This window comes from Anomaloglossus baeobatrachus, chromosome 7 (assembly GCF_048569485.1).
Source record: "Anomaloglossus baeobatrachus isolate aAnoBae1 chromosome 7, aAnoBae1.hap1, whole genome shotgun sequence".
NCBI classification, from domain to species: Eukaryota; Metazoa; Chordata; class Amphibia; order Anura; family Aromobatidae; genus Anomaloglossus; species Anomaloglossus baeobatrachus.
Genome location: NC_134359.1, coordinates 244,076,721 through 244,102,612, shown reverse-complemented (window position 1 = coordinate 244,102,612; position 25,892 = coordinate 244,076,721). Strand labels below are relative to the sequence as shown.

The following is a 25,892-nucleotide window of genomic DNA, read 5'->3' as shown; positions in this document are numbered from 1 at the left end:
AGTAAGTGCCTGAGCATGCTCAGTAGCATGAAATACAGTCTCTGAAAAAAGACTATCAGCTTTAGCATGGTGTCTAGGCACAAAACAGGACTTAGACCCGGCATGGAGTGCAAGTACCTGTGCAAAGAGGCTTTTCGCACTAAGTGTGGGAGCATGCGCTGTATCCCGAAATGAAGACTTAGGCGGGCTGTGCACGTTGCGACATCGCAAGCCGATGCTGCGATGTCGCACGCGATAGTCCACGCCCCCGTCGCAGGTACGATATCGTGTGATAGCTGGCGTAGCGAAAATTATCGCTACGCCAACTTCACATGCACTCACCTGCCCTGCGACCGTCGCTCTGGCCGGCGACCCGCCTCCTTCCTAAGGGGGCGGGTCGTGCGGCGTCATACGGCAGGCGGCCAATAGCGGCGGAGATGAGCAGGATGTAAACATCCCACCCACCTCCGTCCTTCTGCATAGCCGCCGGCGGCAGGTAAGGTGAAGTTCCTCGCTCCTGCGGTGTCACACACAGCGATGTGTGCTGCCGCAGGAACGAGGAACAACATCGTACCTGTCACGGCACCGCGGCATTATGGAAATGTCGGTGAATGCAACGATGATACGATAACGACGTTTTTGCGCTCGTTCATCGTATCATCTAGCATTTACACAGTACGATGTCGAAAGTGACGCCGGATGTGCGTCACTTTCGATTTGACCCCACCGACATCGCACATGCGATGTCGCAACGTGCAAAGCCGCCCTTAGCCTGAGGAATGGCACAGTCAGGCTGAGCATACTCACTAGGCGAAACACTGTAGTTAGTCTGCGGCTGGGATAAATCGGCACACGCATGCGCACTAGCTGCCTCTCCACACTTAGACGTGGAGGAGAAATTGCTCTTCGGGTGTGGACTTGGAGATGCTGTCTATGAACAGAAGGAAAAGATAAAGGTGTGTGTTACAGAAAGGAGCCACCGTGGAAACACTTTGTTCAATTGTGAGGGGAGTCATTTTGGAGTTTGGTGAGGAGTACCGTAACGCCAGTGAGCAGCATCCTGTGCCACAGACCAACATTCTTACGGTGCTGTCTATACTGCTTACCGTGAGAGGAGCCTAAAGTCTGTATTTCTGGCAACTGGACATCACAGTACCCGGGTACGGTAGGCTGTGCCCAGACAATAATGCGGGCACGCAACACTTTGTTTTATTAGCAAAACACATATCTGTTCTGGGTAGGCCGACTATTTATAGACAATAAGACTTGCTGCCTCTGCACTGTCAAATTGTCACGTACAGTTTGAATCATAGAGGGACTGCGACACATGTTTGCATTGACTGTTGATTTTCAAGATTTCCATGACTGTGTTGCAGAGCTGTGTGGTTTGCATTCACACTGTTATCATCTGCCTTATCTGTGAGGCTTCAGCTAACAAAGGTATTCAGGGGGGGTAATGTGTTTTGTCTATGTTTAGGTAGATAACTGGGAAGCTCTTGTGATGCGCCACTGGTAAGTCGTGTTCGCACACACACACACACACACGCACACGCACAAACACACAATTACTGCTACACAGAGGGATTAGCAGGTAGTAGGCAATAGAATAGATTGTTCAATTATTTAAATTGTATGCATGGTTCTTATTGTTTGTTTTGGTAAAGTTAAACAATCATTTAGCAACCCAACTGACTAGAGTCCTTTTCCTGTTGCCTGGTTTTGCTGCATACTGGGGAGCCCACCCTGTACACGACTTAAAATGAAGCATAAGTCGCAATGTGAATTTCACTGTGCTACAATGCGGCCTAGCGTGCCTGTGCAACCACCGCCTGCCCCATCACGTGCATCTGCATGCTGTTCATCCTCTGTGACTGTGGGGACAGCAGTCTCACATGGTTTTTCACACTGAACTTCCACCCCTTTACACGCAACAGGGAGTGTGATTGGCAGGTCATCACTTGTTTTGGAAGTGGAAACAGATGGTATTGTTGAGCTGTCAGACATCGAGAAAACCAACATTGGATGCAGGCTACATTATATCCACACCTGCACCTTCGTCACAGATTGGCTGGACTACCTGCAGTTAATAATTGCATTCCAGAAATGGAAAGGAGTGTAGAATGCACATGTGTTGTACCTTGCTTGGCAGCAAAGGAACACTAACTTAGTATTCCAGACAATTTTAGGATGGCAGAAAAAGAGTCAGCTCTTTGGGCAAATTAAATAGCATGGCAAAAGTGGACAGGTGGGTACAGTGGCCGTGTTCGGTGGGTACCAGGACAGTAAAGGAAGCCTCACTTTCTATCCCTCCGAATGATCAAATGCAGCAAGGAATTCCCTGAGTTTGCTATAAAATTAGCGTAGCAAAATGTGCATGAGTGTGCAATGCAGAGGTGCTGCAAATAGCTTTTCACCAGTGGGACACTAATGGAAGTCCAACAGCCACTTTTAGGATGCCACTAAGTTTACTCAGTGTTTGCTAGTATAATGGCTTAGTAACAATGAGTCTGAGTGTGCAAAGCAGAGGTGCTGGAAATAGATTTGCAATAGTGGGACAATAATGGAAGTCCAACAGCCACTTTTTGTATGCCACTAAATGGCAGCATTTTTTGCTATTATTATAGCTTATTAAAAACAGAGCAGGAGGGTGTCATGCAGAGGTGCTAGAAATAGCTTGGCACCAGTGGTACACTAATGGAGTACAACAGCCACTTCTTGTATGCCACTAAATGGCAGCATTTTTTGCTATTATTATAGCTTATTTAAAACAGAGCAGGAGGGTGTCATGCAGAGGTGCTAGAAATAGCTTTGCACCAGTGGGACAATAATGAAGTCCAACAGCCACTTTTAGGATGCCACTAAGTTTCCTCAGTGTTTGCTAGTATAATGGCTTAGTAACAATGAGTTTGAGTGTGCAAAGGGCAGGAGGGTACAGTGGCAGGGTTGTGGGTCTGGGTAGAGGAAAGGAAGCCTGCCTTTCTATCCCTCCTAATGGGGAAATGCAGCGAGGAAGTCCCTGACCTTAGCTACACAGACGCTGTCATCTTGTGTAGCTGTTAAAATCTGTTTTCACGGACCTGACTGTCACCTTTGGCTCTGAGCCTGCTGGTATTAGCCCTTACAAGGGCTGAAAGAAACTTCTATCCCTATTCTGTATAGCGCTGTGTATAGAGCGTACACAGCAGTATCGGAGACAGGAGCTACGCCAGCGGTGACTGACACCATGACGCAGAAGGCAGATAATGGCGTGCTGCAGGAAAATGTCCGTTTTTATAATGCAGGGTCATGTGACATGGACATCCTATCACACATGCCGTTGCTTCTCTGGCTAAAAGTCCACTTAGCTGTGTGTGTGTCTGGGATTGGCTGACATGATGGCCTGCCCCACTACACGCGCGCGCTTAGGGAAGGAAGACAAGGAAAAAAAAAAAATATCCATTATCCAAACAGCAGTGATCTGAATGCGCTGTTCCCGCACACTATATGCTGAAATTTCATAATAGTGTGAGTCACAGAGTGACTTACACTATTACAGCGGAAAGCCAGCTAGTAATTAGCTTGTCTTTTTTCTGCTAGAACCGTTCTCGAACGTACCTAGAACTATCGAGCTTTAGCAAAAAGCTTGAGTTCTAGTTCGATCTAGAACAGCCCCCAAAATCACTCGAGCCGCGAACTGGAGAACCTCGAACCGCGAACCGCGCTCAACTCTACTCTTAACTGTTTGAGTTTTTCTAATGCGGGCATCACACGGTACGATATATCTGGCGAGATGTCGTCGGGGTCACGTCGTAAGTGATGCACATCCGGCATCGTCAGAGATATCGTACCGTGTGACACCTATGAACGAGCAGATATACTCACTTTCTCGTTCATCATTAACACGTCGTTCATTTTCATAATCTCGTTTTTCCTTCTGTGCTCCGGTTGTTCGTCGCTCCCGTGGCAGCACACATTGCTGCGTGTGACACCCCGGGAGCGACGAACACAGGTTACCTGCGTCTCGCCGGCAATGCGGAAGAAGGAGGTGGGCGGGATGTTATGTCCCGCTCATCTCCGCCCCTCCGCTTCTATTGGCGATCAGTCGAAATCTGTCATTAATACAAATATATGGGAAAAAAATGAATCCTGCATATTATTTTGCAGGATTCAGTTTTTTCTCAAAGCGACGGATTGTGACTTAAGGCCGCTTTATACGCTACGACATCGCTCAAGCGATCTCGTTGGGGTCACGGAATTTGTGACACACATCCGTCCGCTTTAGCGATGTCGTTGCATGTGACACCTATGAGTGATTTTGAATCGTCGCAAAAACGCTGCTGCATGTACGATGTAGTTCGTCGTTCCTGCGGCAGCACACATCGCTCCGTGTGACACCCTGGGAGCGACGAACACAGCTTACCTGCGTCTCGCCGGCAATGCGGAAGAAGGAGGTGGGCGGGATGTTACGTCCCGCTCATCTCCGCCCCTCCGCTTCTATTGGCCGGCTGCCGTGTGACGTCGCTGTGACGCCGAACGTCCCTCCCTTTTCAGGAAGAGGATGTTCACCGCCCACAGTGACGTCGCCCGGGAGGTAAGTACGTGTGACGGGGGGTTAGCGACTTTGTGCGCCACGGCAACTAATTGCCCGTGACGCACAAACGATGGGGGCGGGTGTAATCGCTTATGCGATCGCACGATTTATCGTCGCATGTGACGCCCGCATTAGCCAGTAAACGAATCCAAAGAGTTTCATGGATGGATACACACAAAATATGAGGTTATTTACTTATTGTACAATATATGCACATTTTTATTAGTGGCTTATACTTCATTCCGTACGATCAGTAACTGTGAAAGATTAATCTTCTTTCCTGTTAATTTTCTTTGCACTGTCCTAGAACTTCTCACTCGTTCCGCAACTACACAAACCCTGCAATTGCCCGGGGACTACTCTGCTTCTCCTCACGTTGGCTTATCTTTTTCATGACGTGGGCCGAAAGCGCTGTAGAGAAAAACAAATATCCTAACTGACGACCACCGTACCAGACACAACCTTTTTTTTTATAACACAGAAGAAGGAAATATTGTTAGTAAGCTTTTGTATATTAAATTAACTCTTTCAATGATTTTACGGCTCTTTAAACCCATATTGTAGCTCCTGGAATACTTGTGGGATGCTCTTCAGAGGGGACAGAAGACCAGAGTTATATTATGTTTTTTTTCCTTGTTTTTTTTTTTTACTAGGTACGCCGTGATCCGGAAGTCCAAGAATTACGCCAGTGGCAAAAAGATCTCAGGGAGAATAAAGATATTAATAAAAAAGTTAAAGAATTCTGGGAAAAACAGGAATCAAAAGGTACGTTATGTTTACAAGACGAAAGTAAAATATATCCAATGTACAGTAGTCAGAGATACTTGGAACCAATCAAATTGGTTCACAATCAAAAAATCCCTGAATTAGGTGTCATCAATTTAATATATAAAGCTGAGTGTATATATTGTATATATGTATGTATGTACAGTATGTGTGTATGTCCTCTAAAGGAATTTGCATCGTCGCATGTACAATTATATAATTTTGCACAGACACTCCATTTGACTCTGGGAACGTTATAGACTATGTTTTGAGGTGAAATGTTAACCCTGCGCTTTACAGTCAATGGAGCTGGGAGTCACAATGCAGCCATAATTTCAGAAGAATGAGCAGCCATGCCCTTGAATGGAATGTCACAATGCAGCGGGAAAGAGACAGACAGGGAAAGAGACAGACAAAAACAGACATAGACAGACAGACAAAGAGACACAGACAAAAGAACAGACAGACAGATAGACATAGACACAAAGAAAGAGACAGACACAGGGAAAGAGACAGAGACAGGGAAAGAGACAGAGACAGGGAAAGAGACAGACACAGGGAAAGAGACAGACACAGGAAAAGAGACAGACACAGGAAAAGAGACAGACACAGGAAAAGAGACAGACACAGGGAAAGAGACAGACACAGGGAAAGAGATAGACACAGACAGAGATAGACACAGACAGAGAGGGAGACAGACAGCGAGGGAGACAGACAGAAAGGTAGACAGACAGCGAGGGAGACAGACAGAGACTGAGAGAAACAGAGAGACAGTTACTACCCCGGGCAACGCTGGGTACTACAGCTAGTGTTTAATGAAATATCTGCATGGTAGTTATTTGGTGTTGCAAAGCTAAGTTGCCCCGGTATCAGTTTTACAATCAACAACTTGCAGTGAATCAAATATGACCAGAATAATAATTACCTTATGCAGGGTCTTTTAGGTCCATATGCCTTTTTCCCGATGCGTGTTTCGTTGCTTAACTGACTTCCTCAGGGAGGAGGTTGATGCGAGAATCATAACATATATCATATAATAGGGAATTATTTTAATTTTTCTAAATTAAATACATGTTTTAACATCAATTATTTTGCTTGTGATGGCAATCAAATTGGTTATCTGATTACTTATGGAGGTTTGATGAGATTGAACAAACTTTGGGCAGAGACAGGCAATAATGTAAAACAATCAAAACAATGACTTACCTTTTCAAGCCCCTGATGCTTCAGCACTACCGCAGCGTATGTCACTGTGCACAACACTTGACAACTGTACCGTCTACATTAGCATGACTACTCAGCCCAGGGATGATTGTCTGCAGTATGTTGTAGATGGGATGTGGCTTCTGCTGCCATGTTAGTAAAGACTCAGGGAGTAATGGAGAACTAGAGATGGACTGGTAGGTGTTTCAGAAGGTAAATAATGAGTATATTACCCCTGCCTTTGCCCTAATTTTGTCCAATCTTAAGGGTACTTTACACGCTGCGACATCGCTAGCGATTGCTAGCGATGTCGAGCGCGATAGCACCCGCCCCATCGTTCCAGAGATATGTGGTGATTGCTGCCGTAGCGAACTTTATCGCAACGGCAGCGTCACACGCACATACCTTGTCAGCGACGTCGCTGTGACCGCCGAACAGTCCCTCCCTCAAGCGGGAGGTGCGTTTGGCATCATAGCGACGTCACTGCGGCGTCACTATGCGGCCGGCCATTAGAAGTGGAGGGGCGGAGATGAGCGGGACGTAACAAGCCGCCCACCTCCTTCCTTCCTCATTGCCGGTGGAGGCAGGTAAGGAGATGTTCGTCGCTCCTGCGGTGTCACACACAGCGATGTGAGCTGCTGTAGGAACGAGGAACAACATCGCTACGTACGAGACAATGATTTTTGGTGTTTGGACGACCTCTCCAAAACTAATGATTTTTGTCTCTTTTGCGATCGTTTAAGGTCACTCGTACGTGTCACACGCTGCAATGCCGCTAACGATGCCGGATGTGCGTCACAAACATAGTGACCCTGACGATAAATCGTTAGCGATGTCGCAGCGTCTAAGTACCCTTTACAGAACCACTTTACTTTATACATAATTATTGTTGAAGTAAAATATTCCCATTTTATTGCCATTTTTTTTACCCTCATTGATTTGTGCAGCAACTAGAAATAGGTTAGAGCCCTTATTCCGGTGGTGATTTAAGGCCACTATATACGCAGCGACATCGCTAGTGATGTCGCTGCCAATCGCACCCGCCCCCGTCGTTTGTGCGTCACAGGCAAATCACTGCCCGTGGCGCATAATATCGCTAGTACCCGTCACACATACTTACCTGCCTAACGACGTTGCTGTGGCCGGCGAACAGCCTCTTTTCTAAGGGGGCGGTTCGTGCAGCGTCACAGCGACGTCACACGGCAGGCGTCCAATTGAAGCGGAGGGGCGGAGAGCAGCCGCAGGAAAGTCACGCCCACCTCGTTGCCGGAGGACGCAGGTACGCTGTTGTTCGTCGTTCATGGGGTGTCACACATAGCGATGTGTGCTGCTGCAGGAACGACGAACAACCTGCGTCCAAAAGCAGCAATGATATTTGGGATTTGAACGACGCAACGATCAATGATTAGGTAATTTTGATCGTTAGAGGTCGCTCGTACGTGTCACACGCAACGACGTAGCTAACGAGGCCGGATGTGCGTCACGAATTCTGTGACCCCAACGACAACTCGTTAGCGATCTCGTTGCGTGTAAACGTGGCCTTTAGGCCCGTTTCACACGTCAGTGAAAAACACTGACGTTTTTCACTGGCGTGTAAAACACGCACATGTCCCTCCGTGTGCCGTGAATTATGGCACACGTGGGTTGTCTAAGTGCAATCCGGGCTCCGTTCTCCGTGGCCCGTGATTGCACTTAGAGATTAACTCACCTGCGCCCGCTCCCGCTCTCCATGGTGCTGATCGCTCCCGCGGTGCAGCATCCGGCTGGCGCTGACCCCCGCAGCAGCTGCTTCCGGGTCGGCTGTGTCGTGCATCATGAATATGCGCGACAATAATGAGCCGGCTCAGAAGCAGCAGGGAGAACGGGCTGCAGAGAGCGTCGCTGGAGCCGGGTGAGTTAAAATGCTTTTTATTTTAGAAGCACGTTTTTTTCTGGCACGTGTTTCACGGACCACACCACTGCATGGTCCGTGGGACATCAGTCATGCCAGAAAAATATGGACATGTCTCCGTGCGGCAATCACGGACACGCGTGAACGCCTAAGGCCTCTGACGTGTGAAACGGGCCTTACACTGTTACCCACCTGCTCCAATCTAAGGGACCAGCCAAGAACTCAGAAAACTTCTTTTCTTTAACAATTTAGGAGAGGAAGTAGAAGCTAAATCTCCAATACAAACTAGATAATGATCGGCTGATTTAATGGACAAATTAATTTTAACCTAATCCCCTTAATAGGAGTCTGTCGGCACAATTACCTGACTAAGCGCAGGTGCTGAATGCACCCTTGGTATGACTGAGCAGTTCAGCGCATATTCCCATCACCTTGTTTTGCATCCACCTTAACTCCCTTCTTGGTTAATTGACTGCTCTGACTATACAGGTGTCAGAATTGTTTGGCCATGCTACGGGTGCATTGATTTGACAGTCATTTTGTGCTGCCAGAATCTCTTTAAAGGGAACCGGTCACCTGATTTTTTCCTTTTTAGCTGCGGCCACCACCAGTGAGCCCTTATATACAGTATTCTAGAAAACTGTATATAAGAGTCCAAGCCGCTGTGTATAATGTAAGAAACAGCTTTAGGCTGCTTTCACACTTCCGTCTTTTTCCCTAAAGGCCGCTTTACACGCTGCAATATCGTTACCAATATTGCTAACGTGCGTACCCCCATCGGTTGTGCGACACTGGCAAATCGCTGCCCGTGGTGTACAACATCGCTGAGACCCGTCACACTACTTACCTGCCTAGCGACGTCGCTGTGACCGGCGAACCGCCTCCTTTCTAAGGGGGCAGTGTGTGCGGCGTCACAGCAAGGTCACTAAGCGGGCGCCCAATAGAAGCGGAGGGGCGGAGATGAGCGGGACGTAAAATCCCGCCCACCTCCTTCCATCCGCATTGCCGGCGGGACGCAGGTAAGGTGAGGTTCCTCGTTCCTGCGGTGTCACACGGAGCGATGTGTGCTGCCGCAGGAACGACGAACTACATCGTACATGCAGCAGCAACGATAATTGGGAATGGACCCCCATGTCACCGATTAGCGATTTTGAACGTTTTTGCGACGATTCAAAATCACTCATAGGTGTCACATGCAATGACATCGCTAAAGCGGATGGATGTGTGTCACAAATTCCGTGACCCCAACGAGATCGCTTGAGCGATGCCGTAGCGTATAAAGCGGCCTTAAGTCACAATCCGTCGCTTTGAGAAAAAACTGAATCCTGCAAAATCATATGCAGGATTCATTTTTTTCCCATATATTTGTATTAATGACAGATTTCGACTGATGGCCTTGCGTTGCATCCATTTTGCGACGGATCAGTCGTGGAGTGACTGACCGTCGGTCCAAAGCAACGCAGAATGTAACTTTTTCTGTGCGGCGAAAAAACTGACAGCAACGGATGCGTCGGCGTCCATTGTGTGTTATAATGGAAGCCTTTTGGGCGACGGAATCCTGACACGTGTTTCGCAGGGCTGCTTCAGAAGAAGATGGTCTTCTGAAGCAGCCCTGCGAAACACTTGTCAGGACCTGTCCCATGCTCCAGTATTGGTGTACCCCTGGTATTTGACAGTAGGTATGATCTCCAGGTGCCTATTCACTATTAATGTTTTTGCACACATGCTTTTTGTATCTGATACTCTTTGTAAGTGAATGGCCTTGATGTGATCTCCTCTGTCTACTATTGTAAACATATGAGGGTTGGACTGTGATCCTTACTATTTTGTATTTATAACCCTAATTGCTATACTAGATACCATTGTTAATATATAGGGGTCTCCTATTTACCAGGACTATGTTCCTTACTACTTTGTATATGAGACCCTTTATGCTGTACATGTGGGTATACCTCTCCCGCATGGGATTGTGTTTCCCCCTAACCTCCTTTTCTGGGTTTTGTATATCTTTTTCACTTTTATGGATTTTTAATCCACTAGCCATCTTTATCTGTCTGTATTTACGTGCACTTTATGATAAAAGCAGCTTAAAAGACTTCATGGCATGCTATGTGTTATTACTTTCTTCACGTATGCCATCAGGCTACCAATTTTTTCATTGTTTATATCTAGTTAATGAGCTACAGCATTTACTATGAGGTCCTTATATCTTGGTATTTTTTCTACAAAATGGATTATGACTGATGGAAAAAGACGTAAGTGTGAAAGCAGCCTCATTATACTTACCTAGGGGGCAGTCTGGTCTCATGGGCGTCAATGCTCTCAGTCCGTCGCCTACTGCATCTTGTGCAATCGCCGTCGTCCTGCCCACCCCTGTGTGCATGACGTATCCTGCGTCTCTCACAGAGAGGCCTCCATTGTGCTCCAGAGCACTGTGATCTACCCGGCTGAGGACAGCTCAAAGTACTGTAAAGCGCATGCGCGGGCGGTCTCTGACCTTTTCTCGCACCTGCGCATTACAGTACTTTGCTTTTGCTCTCAGTCTGGCAGATCAAAGTGCGCATGTGCAGGAGCTCAATGGAGGCCTCTCTGTGAGTAACGTAGGACGCGTCATGCACATGGAGCTGGGCAGAAGGAAGGCGATCGCATGAAGAGAAGCTGCGCCGGACTGAGAGCAGCGACACCCATTGGACCAGACTGCCCCCTAGGTGAGTATTTATAAAGGTGTTTTTTACGCTAGACAGAGCGGCCTGTGCTCTTATATACAGTTCTCTAGAATGCTGTATATAGTGGCTTAGTTGTGGTGGTCACAGTTCATAAGGGAATATCCACTCCAGCGTTTTTGTTTTTCAGTGCTGGAGTGGTGCTTTAAATCTAAGTCCCCTGTTCCCGATCTTATAATCACCCTTGGACGTTTTCACCTATTTTCTGCTTTGCTCCAGTCCCCGATGCCATTTTGTGCCCATAACCTCTGACTGGCCGTGAGTCTGAAGTTACGGCACAATACAAGTCTATGAGAGCCAGAACGAGGTGAGAACGAGGCTCTCATAGACTTACATTGAGTTGTGAACTTCAGTGCACCCCTTGACACACTGGAGCTTCCGGCAGGTCACAAACTGAAGAGCAACCAGAGTGGTGTAGGTAACAGACGAAGATGCCAGAGGGTGGGGATAAAACTGGGTGCAGGGACTTAAGGGCACTTTACCCGCTGCAATATCGCTATCGATATCGAGCATACCTGCCCCCATCGGTTGTGCGTCACGGGCAAATCGCTGCCCGTGGCGCACAACATCGCTAACACCCGTCACACATACTTACCTGCCTAGCGAAGTCGCTGTTGCCGGCGAACCGCCTCCTTTCTAACGAAAGCGACGTCACTAAGCGGCCGCCAAATAGAAGCGGAGGGCCGGAGATGAGCGGGACGAACATCCCGCCCACCTCCTTCCTTCCTCATTGCGGGCTGCCACAGGTACGAGGTTGTTCCTCGTTCCTGTGGTGTCACACGTAGCGATGTGTGATGCCGCAGGAACGACGAACAACCTGCGGCATGCACCACCAATGATATTATGAAAATGGATGACGTGACAACGATCAACGATTTTTGACGCTTTTGCGATCGGTGATTGTCGCTCCGAGGTGTCACACGCCAGATGTGGGTCACTAACGACGTGACCCCAACGATATCTCGTTAACGATATTGTTGCGTGTAAAGCACCCTTTAGATTTAAAGCACCACTCCAGCGGTGAAATAAAAAAAATGCCTGAGTGGTGCTTTAAGCTGGCCACATTTATGTCTCCTCACTCCCACCAACACATGATTTCTAGTGTTGGTAGTGCGTTTATGTGTTTATAATGCCTGAAGTTAGCAGCAAAAACAGCTGCCATTGAAATTTAAATAGCCCTATCCTTATTTCCCACGCCCTAACCTGTCGAGTGTGAGTCCTCAGGCCCTCAAACACATGGTTGTTCAGCTTTAATCTAATGTGTATGGGGGGGGGTGAACCCACATCTGGTGGATTTGATGCCAATTTTACTGGCAGAATTTGTGCACACCAGAGGACATCCTTGACTCATCTTTCGATTTGCCAGCCTGAAATGACGGCACATACGATGAAGTTGCACCAGGCCGGCTAATCAAAAGAAGATCTGTGGATACTAGCAAGTAAAGCGGGCTTTACACGCAGCGATATCGTTAGCGAGCGTACCCGCCCTCGTCGGTTGTGCGTCACGGGCCAATCGCTGACCGTAGCGCACAACATCGCTAACACCCGTCACACTATACTTACCTGCCTAGCGACGTTGCTGTGGCTGGCGAACTGCCTCCTTTCTAAGGGGGCGGTTCGTGCGGCGTCACAGCGGCGTCACTAAGCGTCCGCCCAATAGAAGCGGAGGGGCGGAGATGAGCGGCCGTAACATCCCGCCCACCTCCTTCCTTCCTCATTGCGTGCGGCTGCAGGTACGATGTTGTTCCTCGTTCCTGAGGTGTCACACATAGCGATGTAAGCTGCCGCAGGAACGACGAACAAAATGCGTCCTGCAACAGCAACGATAATCGGGATAGGAACGACTGGACAACGATCAATGATATGGTGAGTATTTTTGATCGATACCGGTTGTTCCTGCGGTGTCACACACAACGAGGTCGCTAACGAGGCCGGATGTGTGTCACGAATTCCGTGACCCCAACGACATCTCGTTGGTGATGTCGTTGCGTGTAAAGCTCGCTTACGAGGGGATATTCCCGCTCCCGTGCAGTGGCCACAAACTACCATCATGCCTATGATATGGGATGTGCAAATAAATTAATTGTGGGACTTATTTTCATTTACTTTCAAGCTTGGAGAGATAATCAGTTTGCTTGTCACTAAATCCCATCTGCATGCAGATGACTCTCCATCCGTCTGTTACTCCTGACCTCATGACCTTATCTCTGTGCTCAGGACGTTTGTGCCCGTCTCGTAGGCTTTTCTGCACTGCATGAATGGCAGAGACTTACCATATGATCATGTCTAATCATGGATTATGTTCAATGAAGCCATCACGTGTGTTGTCCATCTTCACTGTCTCTACAGATCTTGCCACTTTCTTATCTGTTTTATTCCTATAGTCCATCCATTACTGCATGTCACAAATGTGTAGATGGTCTTTAGGCTATACTCTTAAAAAAGGATCCCAATTGCACCAATGATGGCACCCCACCCAGAGGCGCTTTGGTTTTGCCGGTCAATGTCACTGCAGAATCTGAGTTTTGGTTTTGCCGGTCACCGTCACTGCAGAACCTGAGTTTTGGTTTTGCCAGTCACCGTCACTGCAGAACCTGAGTTTTGGTTTTGCCAGTCACCGTCACTGCAGAACCTGAGTTTTGGTTTTGCCAGTCACCGTCACTGCAGAACCTGAGTTTTGGTTTTGCCGGTCACCGTCACTGCAGAATCTGAGTTTTGGTTTTGCCGGTCACCATCACTGCAGAAACTGAGTTTGGTATTGCCTGTCACCATCACTGCAGAATCTGAGTTTTGGTTTTGCCAGTCACCGTCACTGCAGAACCTGAGTTTTGGTTTTGCCAGTCACCGTCACTGCAGAACCTGAGTTTTGGTTTTGCCGGTCACCGTCACTGCAGAATCTGAGTTTTGGTTTTGCCGGTCACCGTCACTGCAGAAACTGAGTTTGGTATTGCCTGTCACCGTCACTGCAGAATCTGAGTTTTGGTTTTGCCAGTCACCGTCACTGCAGAACCTGAGTTTTGGTTTTGCCAGTCATAGTCATTGCAAAATCTGAGCACCCCTGTATCACACTCATACTGGTCTACATATCTCTTTATAGTTGACCAGTCACATTCACTTATTTGGTCGTTTTAACACCTTTGCTCCTTCGCCCGTACTGCTGCCACTCTTGGAAAATGTAAAATTGAAGTTCAAAAATTCCCATGGGACAAAGAAACAAAACAACTAAAATATTTTCTTATATGCCATTGTGAAATCCCAGATTTCTCCTCGGGATCCACTATGCTATATTACACAGGCAAGCCATTGATTTTAGTGGGCCCTGTGTAATGCTTCATTTCCCCTGTGGTGGCGTTGTAGTTAAATTGAACACCTACTTCCAGGCTTCCTACTGATCTCTGCGGCTTTGTGTAGGTTGTTTCTTTGTGATCAGTTTAATTTTGTCCCGGCTGCATTTTCACTGGCTGGTTGCGGCGAATAACTGCAGATAAGACTAAAGCGGGCTTTACACGCTGCGATCTCGCTAGCGATTGTACCCGCCCCCCGTCTGTTGTACGACACGGGCAAATCTCTGCCCGTCGCGCACAACATCGCTTAACCCCGTCACACGCACTTAACCTGTCCTGCGACGTCGCTATGGCCGGCGATCCGCCTCCTTTCTAAGGGGGCCGGTCGTGCGGCGTCACAGCGACGTCACACGGCAGCCGTCCAATAGAAGCGGAGGGGCTGAGATGAGTGGGACGTAACATCCCGCCCACCTCCTTCCTTCTGCATTGCCAGTGGATGCAGGTAAGGAGATGTTCCTCGCTCCTGCGGTGTCACACACAGTGATGTGTGCTGCCGCAGGAACGAGGAACAACATCGCTAATTAGAAGAGAACGATTTTTTGTTTTAGGACGACCTCTCCGCGGTAAACGATTTTTGCCACTTTTGCGATCATTTTAGGTTGCACATAAGTGTCACACACTGCGATATCGTTAATGACGCCGGATGTGCGTCACAAACAACTTGACCCGACAATTCATTAACGATATCGTAGCGTGTAAAGCCCGCTTTAATGTTATCAGATTGGTGGTCATTTAATAGCTGGTTAGAGAGGCTGACCGCACTTCTATTTGCAAAGAAGAATTGTTAAGTCTATATGCTATATTTCTTGCGTTTTCCTTGCAGATTTTAATCAATATTGCAGGAAAAACGCATTCCAGCAGAGTCTATGAGAATCCTGACACGCTGCTTCTTTTTTCCTTGCAGATTTGGTTGCAGCATGTCAATTATTTCTGTGTTTGTTTAATCCACTGCAATGCTTTATCGCTACAGTGGATTATATTGCAGTACTTCGCCTCACACACCGTGCACACAGCATGGTGTGTGAGGCTCTCATTAGCTCAGTAACCCAGGGTTATCAAGGTGATAACCCAGAATTACCATGGCATGGATTGGGTCCCTGTGATCACATTACAGGGAGCTGTTCGCCAGGGAGAGGTAAGCAATTCCTTTCCCTGCCTACTGAATGCTGCGATCACATTGATTGTAGCATTCAGGGGGTTAAACTGAGGGGATCGGCATGGACACCGCTCTGAGGAGAAAGAGCTGGGTCCTGGCTGCAACATCAGCTGGTGACCCAACAGTGATCGCGGGGGTACAGCACCTGAACCCCAACGATTGCCATGACTAAAAAAAAAGCACAAAATGAAGCAGGAAAAAATGCAATCATCATTTCAGCCAACAAACAAGCATTTTTCTAGTTTGTCGGGTGATTGATGGTTCCTTGGATCACTTGATCTCAATTATCAGCTAGTGTAAATGCTTCCTAAATGCCGCTTTACACGCTGCGATATCGGTACCGATATCGCTAGCGTGCGTTCCCGCCCCATCGGTTATGCGACACGGGCAAATCGCTGCCTGTGTCGCACAACATCGCCCAGACCTGTCACACTACTTACCTGCCTAGCAACGTCGCTGTGACCGGCAAACCGCCTCCTTTCTAAGGGGGTGGTTTGTTCAACGTCACAGCAACGTCACAGCAGCGTCACTGAACCGCCGCCCAATAAAAGCGGAGGGGCGGAGATGAGCGAGACATAACATGCCGCCCACCTCCTTCCTTCCGCATTGCAAACGGGAGGCAGGTAAGGAGAGGTTCCTCGTTCCTGCGGTGTCACACGGAGCAATGTGTGCTGCCGCAGGAACGAGGAACAACTTCGTTACTGCTGCAGTAACGATATTTGAGAATGGACCCCCATGTTACCGATGAGCGATTTTGCACGTTTTTGCGACGATGTAAAATTGCTCATAGGTGTCACACGCAGCAACATCGCTAATGCGGCCGGATGTGCGTCACCAATTCTGTGACCCCCAACGACATCGCTTTAGCGATGTCGTAGCGTGTAAAGCCCGCTTTAGGCTGTGTTCATACGATGCATTTCTGAATAGTTTTTTTTTTTTCTGTAAAATTGTATCCTGAACTCAGCCATCCAGGTTGGAGACTTCCCAGTAATCTTTACTAAATATCCAAATCACCATCCATATCAATGTGCACATACAGTATATACACACACTGTTCATGCCAGTTAGGATGTGAGTATTGGTGTTGATAGTGATTTTGACCTGCTGACCATGATCATGCATGAAATGTTGACCTGAAACTAAAAAAAAAGAAAGAAATAATCTTCCATCACACAAACAGCTTCTATAAAATCTTTATTATTATGAATAGCACAGAATCACCCTTACATTGTGTTTATACAAAATCAAAAGCATTCTTCAATAAAAACACCCCCTAATTACAATGCTCCAACCACACTCCTCAACAATAGCATTATAACACCAAGAAGTAAAAATGATGGAGTTATGGGAATCACAGGATGGATTGACATGTTAGAGATCTGCAAATGATGACAAAATGGAAACAAAATGTTCAAACGATTTAGATTTATTCAGTACTGAGTATGAGCGACACGTGAAAAAATCAGTGAGGCTATTAATGGTTGTCTGAGGAATGTCCTGCCACGCTGAATCCACTTGGGACCATAAATCATCAAGATCCGCTGCTGGCAGCTCTCTTTGCAATTGTCGAGCAATAACATCCCAGATGTGCTGCTCGATGGGAGACAAGTCTGGAGACAATGCAGGCCATGGTAGCATGATTAGACCACATAGACTGCTCAGAGTAATACAAAAAACATGTGACCTGGTGTTGTTGTGGCAAAACATTTCTAATAATCATTAATAATCTCATTAATAGCATCCACGGTGTGTAAGCGCTGGGATTCCTACCATGTTTCCGCGATAATAAGACACTGTCTTATATTATTTTTACCCCTCAAAATGCACTAGGGCTTATTTTAGGGAAAACACCAGTTGGGGGTAAGTTTACCCCCCAAAAAAGGTAAACACGCCGCAGGAGAGTCGCACTTACCAGTCCCCAGATATCTGCGTCATTTCCAGGTCCTCCTGCGATCTACAGTGAGTGCTCCCAACAGGTCCTCGTATGTTTCAGAGCGGTTCTCACCTGCTTCCGGCCGGCATCCCTCTGCTCTCACACTTCAAACACACACACAGACATCTGATCGCAGTAACATCACACATACATTCGGTGATATTATACTGGTTCTGGCTGCAAGGGGACATGCGACGCTATGGAATGCATCAAGGACATGCAGTGGAATGCATCAAGGACCTGTGGTGGAACGCATCAAGGACCTGCAGTGGAACGCATCAAGGACCTGTAGTGGAATGCATTGAGGACCTGTGGTGGAATGCATCAAGGACCAGCACCTTGATGCATTCCGCCACAGGTCCTCGATGTGTTCCATCGCAGGTCCTCGATGCGTTCCACTGCAGGACCTTGCGTTCCACAGCATCCAAGGTCTCCCTGTCGGTCAGAAGCAGTACGGTATCATCAGAAGTGTATGTGTGATGATACTGTGATCGGATGTGTGTGTGAGAGAGTGGAGAGATCCAGGACCCGATGTGTGTGTGTGACTGGAACTGCGAGGAACCTGACAGCTACACAGATCACTGTAGGAGATCCCATCCACCGTCAGCACCTGCCAGCTATAGCTATTGGGATCTGTCTTCTCTCCTTTGGGTCTTTCTTCTCTCTTTTGGGGCTGTCTTCTCTCTTTTGGGGCTGCCTTCTCTCTTTTGGGGCTGTCTTCTCTCTTTTGTGGCTGTCTTCTCTCTTTTGGGACTGCATTCTCTCTTTTGGGGCTGTCTTCTCTCTTTTGGGGCTGCCTTCTCTCTTTTGGGGCTGTCTTCTCTCTTTTGTGGCTGTCTTCTCTCTTTTGGGACTGCATTCTCTCTTTTGGGGCTGTCTTCTCTCTTTTGGGGCTGCCTTCTCTCTTTTGGGACTACCTTCTCTCTTTTGGGGCTGTCTTCTCTCTTTTGGGACTACCTTCTCTCTTTTGGGGCTGTCTTCTCTCTTTTGGGGCTGCCTTCTCTCTTTTGGGGCTGCCTTCTCTCTTTTGGGGCTGTCTTCTCTCTTTTGGGGCTGTCTTCTCTCTTTTAGGGTGCCTTCTCTCTTTTGGGGCTGTCTTCTCTCTTTTGGGGCTGCCTTCTCTCTTTTGGGGCTGTCTTCTCTCTTTTGGGGCTGCCTTCTCTCTTTTGGGGATGCCTTCTCTCTTTTGGGGCTGTCTTCTCTCTTTTGGGGGTGTCTGCTTTCTTTAATGAAGTGTCCGGTTGTATTATCTTTTTAAACTGCAGTGAACACTTCATTATTGAACCGCGACTAGGGCTTATTTTTGTGGTAGGGCTTATATTTAAGCCATACTCCGAAGAAGCCGACAATTCCTGCTAGGACTTATTATCAGGGTGGGACTTATTTTCGGGGAAACACGGTATGTATGATGCTTATAATCAATACTAAATAAATCCAGATGTTTGAAAATGTTGTTTCCATTTTTTCGGCATTTGCAGATCACTAACATGTCTATCCACTCTGTCATTTCCATAATTTCACGAGTTTCCTTCTTGATGTCTCAATTTCAGTGTTGAGGAGTGCATTTACTGGAAGTTGGGTATTTTGGGTAAACATTACAATTCCCAAGAAGTTCCCAGAGTACAGTGCAAGAACATACGCCATGCACATGCTTGTTAACAGCATCATAACATTTGAGATACCATACAGTTTAAAAATGGAATGGCGATATGAAAATATATACAATTCTTATTATTCATTACCTTTGGCAATTGGCTGATTAAATGATCATTAACATTACATGAGCCCCGAGGAGAATAAAAGTGTGCGTTACCTAACACTCATTTACTAACACTGCTGACATTGCACTCAAGTACTGAAGCCAATTAGCAAAAAAACATTTTTTATGAATGTAAAAAGGACAATGGAAGCAAGTGATCTGATATAGTGATACGTGGATTGTGGAACTTAGATGCAATGTTAGTAAATGAATCCTATTGCTTTCACAGTGGAAACAGTCTGAATGCTCCCGATCTGTTCCTTGGGAAATAGTATCATCAATATGTAGATCCCCACTACATTAATGGGCTGCATTCTCAAAAGTTGCTGAGCACATATTTGGAGTTCTCCTTGTGACTGCAGGCACCATTACACCAAGAACTTAAAGGGTTCTTATAATTAATGTTTTATTTAACATCTTTTTCCGTCCAGAATGGCTTTATGAGTGATTAGTGGAGGTTCAGATGCCCACCAATCTGCTGCATGTCAGTAAGGGAATATATATTAAATAAAAACAATACCGATTGGTCCTCTTTAATGGTTTTCCTTGAGTTTAATTTTTAAAATTTGCTTGCACGGGAGGGAGGTTGCAGTATCACTCATGGCCACTACACCTGTCATGTATGGGATGACTGGACAGTGACCCTCAGACTGGGGACCCTGTGCTGTCCCTAATCTCAGAGATACGCTTGATGGTAGTGAGGTCTGAGTCACCAGCGTGACCCTAACTCCTGTCCAAGCCCTGGTGTAACTTCCCTCTCCCTCCTCCACCCAATGGGTGAGCCGGGACCATTGTCACAAACCCCACAACTAAACAGGGGAAAACCCAAAACTCGTACACACTGCAATCAAACATAAATGAGCGACAATACGTGCACAGGGGAAAATGACATAAAAGGGAAGAAGAAAACTGACAATTGGGAAACTTCCACACCGCACATCCCAGATCACCAAAATTGGATCACCACAATAAGACCGGAATGGCTGCACAAACTGGAGCTATTATCGGTACTGAGTAACAGGATCCAGAGTCTTATATAGGAAGGAGACGGCTGTGATTGGTAATTAGCAACCTGAGCTCCTAGCAGAGTTCCTCAGGTCAGCAGAAATTAACTCCTTCAGGACTGAGGAACAGGACACATGAAACAGCCGATGCCCGGCCCTGGCTGAACAACTAGGAAACATCAGGTTGCCTGTCATGCTCTACAGTGTGAACAGAGCCCGACACTGCCATGACACCTAATGAGTGTGGAAAAGAACATCACATGACAACACCATGCACAGAGCTGTGCTACTTACATAGCATCATGGTTCCTTTAATCATCTGATCACTGGGGGTGGCAGGAGGAAGATCCCCACCAATCTGATACTGATGACCTATCCCAAAAGAAACTCATGGAAACCCCTTAATGATATGTAATATACTACAGAACGCAGTAACAGAGTCTGTATCTGTACATCCTCAGCATGATGTCCAAGTAAAAAAGTATCTACGTAAGTCTGATTACCTCCAGAGGAGACCAGAAAAGGCATTCTGTCTCTTTGAAATCCTAGACTTTATCCTATGATTCATTCTTGGAGCTACCACTTGGTCCGGAGGGACCTCTAAGGGAAGGTGAACCATCAACATGTGAGGCATGCTACATTTTGGCCCATGTTTTGGCACTTTAATAGGATATTTTGTTGTACCTAATATTATAGCCAAAGATTACACAGCTTGGTAACAAGAATGTTTGATGGTATGACATCTCATGAGGTATCTTGGGTAACAGTCTCAACATCTTCATAAGTTTATAGACTGGACGTGATAGTGTTGTCTGACACTTTTATATGGATGGCCTATCCTTAGGATAGGTCATCAATAACAGATCGGTGGTGGTGCAATACCCAGCTGTTCTCTGTGGTGGCACCTGGATGTGATCAGATGTGGAGCAGCACTGCACAACTCCGTCACCTGTATAGTGGCTGCAGCCAAATACTGCACATCCGACCCTATACAAATGCAGTACCAACTGTGACAACTATGTACTTGACAGGGCCTTACTGTTCTGCTCCGAAAATCAACAGCTGTCAGCACTGGAAACAGCTAATCCGGCAGTGGTTCCCGGTGTCGAACCTTAACCGATTTGGATAAGGATAGGCCATCAATATAAAAGTACTAGACAACCCTTTAACCCAAAGATGCCACATAATCTACAGTACATACCCATACACCATCTTATGCACTGTTAGTTCTACACATTTCATACACTGCAACCTCTCATGTATATAACCCATAATACAATGCACAATACAAATTGCAACCTGTGTAATCCTATGTGGGATGCCATATAATGGGCCATGTTTCCCCTATAAATACTTAGTCCCGTATTCACAACCCAAGATGAAATATCCACATACCATTATTTGGGCATATATATGGCCCAATACCGAACCCAAATACAATTGTGGGTCTAAAGGTGCCATATTTATCAGATCTCAAGTAGGCCCTGACCGGTTGTCCTTGTGGTCGTGTGGTCATACATATTGCTATTTTTCACTGACTGACCATTGGCATCTCGGAGCAAGGACACTTTTCATCTTTCGAAAGGGCAAGTCAGAAAAGACAATAAGAGTGCAAAATGGAGTAGTAAGTGCTCCAAATCTACTAAGGCAAATAAAAATGTTCTGTAGTTACAATCTTCTGATGTGATGAAGCACGGCTGGCACTTGAGACATGATGACATGTTCATAACAGAAAGTAGGCATCTAGCTCGATATATTGCAGAAATTAGGGTTTATTGTATTCCGGTATCCACTGGGATCTCACCTGGTAGAAGAATCTGCGGATGACTCAAGATACAGATGAATGTAGTAAAAAATTATGTATCAAAGGTGTGCATTATTCCCTTATGAACTACCATCAATATTATTTAAAGGTAAAATCCACCCAAAACTGATCTGACATCTTATAGATAGATCACGTCAGTGGATTCTGTGAACTTCCAACTTTCAAAAAGCAGAGGCCTGTATATTGGAGGAATCCTCCATTTATAGGATCTAAACTAATCCTATATCTTTATCCACCAGGTTATAATGTTACGATTTCATCAATACGCTGTAGTCATGTAAATGTGATAAGTTTGTTCTCACCTTTGTGCGATTCCAGTTCAGCTGCCATCATTTTATAGTACTATCAGTTTTACACCTGACATTGTGTTATGCCTTATGACTGTTTAGAACATTGGCACGAATACAATTTTATTGTTTTTGCTTGTGAATTTACAGATAGTACATCTTCAAAATGGCCACATAAGTAGTAGTCTTAGTAACCAATCAGATTTCGGCTTTAATTTTTTAACTTCATTTCGTAAAGAAACGTGAACTCTTATTGGTTGCTTAGATAGTCTTAACAGATAAGGCCTAGATGAAATTGTGCTTCCAGTTTTTAGAACAAGTTCCTCATCCCAACTCTGCCATTTGTGAGAAATGTATGCCAGACATCTAGAATCACAAAGCTGTACTCTGAAATGCTAAAGCATGCAAACAATGAATGCAAGAATATAGATATGCATTACTGCTTAAGGCTTAACCCAGAAAGAAGCTTCAGTTCAGTGTAGGTTCCCAGTAAACGAGATATGCCTTGACGTGGCTATTGGGCAGATATAGAAATGGCCATTTTTGTATGCTAAATATCTAAACTTTTTCCTAGATTTTCTTAAGCAGTAATGCATATCTATAGTCTTACACTCATTGTTTGCATGCTTTAGCATTTCCGAGTGCAACTATTTTTTGTTATTATATGTCATGTTCAGTTTTGTATTTGTTCAGACTGCATTTTGGGAGTGTCGTCAGTCCTTTTGTATAGACATCTAGAATCTTCGGACATTTAGATCTTAATCCTTTTGACACCCAATACCTTTTGTTAATGGAAACTAGTATCCTCCTAAGGTGACCAAACACTTTAAGTTTTCAGATGGCATCCAGTTATAACAGCCTGCAAAAGACATCTGTAGGTCGGGATTATCATTGCATGGATAGGAATATCAGAGAATCCTGGTTCTGGGGTTTGCCTCCATCATAATGAGTCATTGGTCTCAGCATTAATCCTAAGAATGATTATGAAAGACCTGCACATGTAATAAATCCTCTTTTTGACCATAAACATTGGATAAAATGTGGGTGAGCTGACCATTCTTACTAAGCCCAGTGCCCTCCAAACATCTGGACCAAGATGGGGTAACCATATTGGACTGGTATTGCTGAAAGCCTAAATTCTGGAATATATCAATGAGGATGCCAGCCAAACAACTGAATAAGCTCTATTCACACTACCATTTAGAGCCTGTTAAGGTTGAAGTCACTTTACACTACAATTATGGGGTTATTTGGCAATCGAAATCATGAAAACAGTTTGGAATGTTAAAAAAAATGAAGAAAGAAATCATACTTGCCGATCCCCGGCCTCTCCTGTTACCATGCCCCTAGGTTTCTTTACGGTTCCTCTGTTTTTCCGCAAGTGATCACATGACATTTCGCCGTATGACCACTTCAGCGATCACGTGGCTAAATGGGATTGCAATCAGCTATGGCAGTTACATGACTAAAAAGAACGTAGTCATCTGCAAGGAAGCACAGAGACCGGCTGGGATTGGGAAGCATCATGGTTGGGTGAGGGATCCAAAAGGAGGAATGTGATTTTTTTTTATTCTTTTTACTTTTTTTAAGCTAATATAATAAAAATAGCTGGAAAAATTCTTAGAAGTCAATGGATTTTGATCTGATGAGTCTGTCTTAAAGGGAATCTGTCAGCAGGTTTTTGCAGCATAATGTAGGCAAAGAGACTCTGAATCCAATCATGTAACACTTAGATTACTGGCTGCAGACGTTCTGATATAATCAGAGGTTTTAGAGTTAGCAGAGCTGAGAACTGCCTCCGCCCAATCTTAATAGAGATTGCACGTTGACAGTTAATTGTCACTCACAGAAGGGTGCGTGTCGGATTGGCGTGCATGTGCCAACTAGACCTAGCAATGATAATCACCAAGAGATAAAGCCTTTAGTTTAAGTAAACAACAGCACACAGCCTGATAAGAAGCATAGTTGATTTTTGTTTATTAACACCTACAGCATGCTGTCCTCAGATTACATAGCAAAAACCTGGTGACAGATTCTCTTTAAGTGTCATTGCCAATGCTATAAATGTTAGTGTGAACTATACATATGACGGACATGTGCTCTAATGCATTGATCTCCAACCTGGGGTTCGATAGTGATTGGAAAACTACATCTCCCATCATGCATCAGCAGCTCTAGGCTATCAAGGCATTCTAGGAGTTGTATTTTTTCACCAGCTTTGGAGCCACAGGTTGGAAAAGCTTATGCCTATGTTCATGGCCACCATTAGTCACATGAAAGCCGTTGACATTCTCACCAATGGCAGAGTTTTTAGGAAGATTCTACAAGAATATTTTCTTCTCGAAGGTGCTTTGGTCGATGCCACACAGTGATGAGTAACCTTTGAAATGTCCAAATGCCACCTGACAAGTTGAGTGTATGAGGTTCTTTGTGCTTTATGTCTCTCTATGCCACTTGTTGGGGCTGAAAAAAAATGTCCAACATATTCTAAAAATTTCACCTCGATAGAATACGTACTGTAGGTACAACCCATTCTAGAGTCTCTTTGTATGTTGTATGTTATGTTTAGATACATTTTCAATGTAATGACTTTCTATCAAATGTTATATGTTTGTGCTTTACAAGACAGATCAGGAACATGCTTGAGCATTTTACAGTTGTTAAAACCCAACCAAAATGGGTTCTTATTGAAAATACTTGAAAAAGTTTATGCGACATTGTTCCTCTTCGTATGTTTTCAATCTTCATGTTGGCCACCAGATTGAGAGGCCTAAGGTGTAGACATCTCCCAATGGTTTAGCTCATCCTCAGACCTGGCTCTTTGCTCCGTCTTTCTGATTCAGAATGAACTGCAGGATATCCTGTTAAGTAAGATAGGATAGAACAAGACAAACTAATTAATGGTTTAACAGACCTGCTATTAAGTAAAGACATAGGCAATGTGATATATGTGTGCATCAGCACGGTGGTAATCCAAGCTCCACACATGGTGCTGACTTCACATGGACATTAGGGGACATATAATCATTTTGTGCTGAAACAGCTGACAAAAGCCAATGTAACACAAAGCAACGGTACTGGTATTATCAGCAATTTTGGAACGAAATGCAGAAACCAGTGAAACTAAAATGTTATAAATATAACAGAGCCCGGTAAATCACCCAGCCGTATATGGTCTATTGGGGTACTGCTTCTCCTTGTGGAGATCTCCAGCTGGTGTAGAGATACCTATAGGCCGGGCAACGCTCATTGGGGAACAAAATTTATTCACATTATCTCTCCTCTAGAAAAAAGAAAGCTGTCTTGCTGATACCACCTATTGGACATAGCTACCCTTTAAAGGGAATCTGTCACCAGGTTTTTGTTATGTAATTTGACAGCACCATGAGGTAGGGACAGCAACTCTGAATCCAGCGATGTATCACTTAGGGACGTTTCACACATCCGGCATTT

General features: G+C 45.6%; 2 protein-coding genes across 2 annotated transcripts in view; one reads left to right on the top strand and one right to left on the bottom strand.

Annotated features, from left to right (window-relative positions):
- The window catches only part of IQCK (IQ motif containing K), a 157,639-nt gene that overhangs the window by 106,807 nt on the left and 24,940 nt on the right, over nucleotides 1-25,892 (top strand). Inside the window, exon 8 of the mRNA XM_075317994.1 lies at nucleotides 5,203-5,314. Within this exon, the coding sequence (XP_075174109.1) occupies nucleotides 5,203-5,314 (112 nt within the window). The remainder of the gene's footprint in view (nucleotides 1-5,202; nucleotides 5,315-25,892) is intronic.
- Nucleotides 16,813-25,892, bottom strand: part of GPRC5B (G protein-coupled receptor class C group 5 member B) — a 139,763-nt gene continuing 130,683 nt past the window's right edge. The window contains exon 4 of the mRNA XM_075317992.1: nucleotides 16,813-25,300. Coding sequence (XP_075174107.1) covers nucleotides 25,247-25,300 — 54 coding nt within the window. The 3' untranslated portion in view covers nucleotides 16,813-25,246. The remainder of the gene's footprint in view (nucleotides 25,301-25,892) is intronic.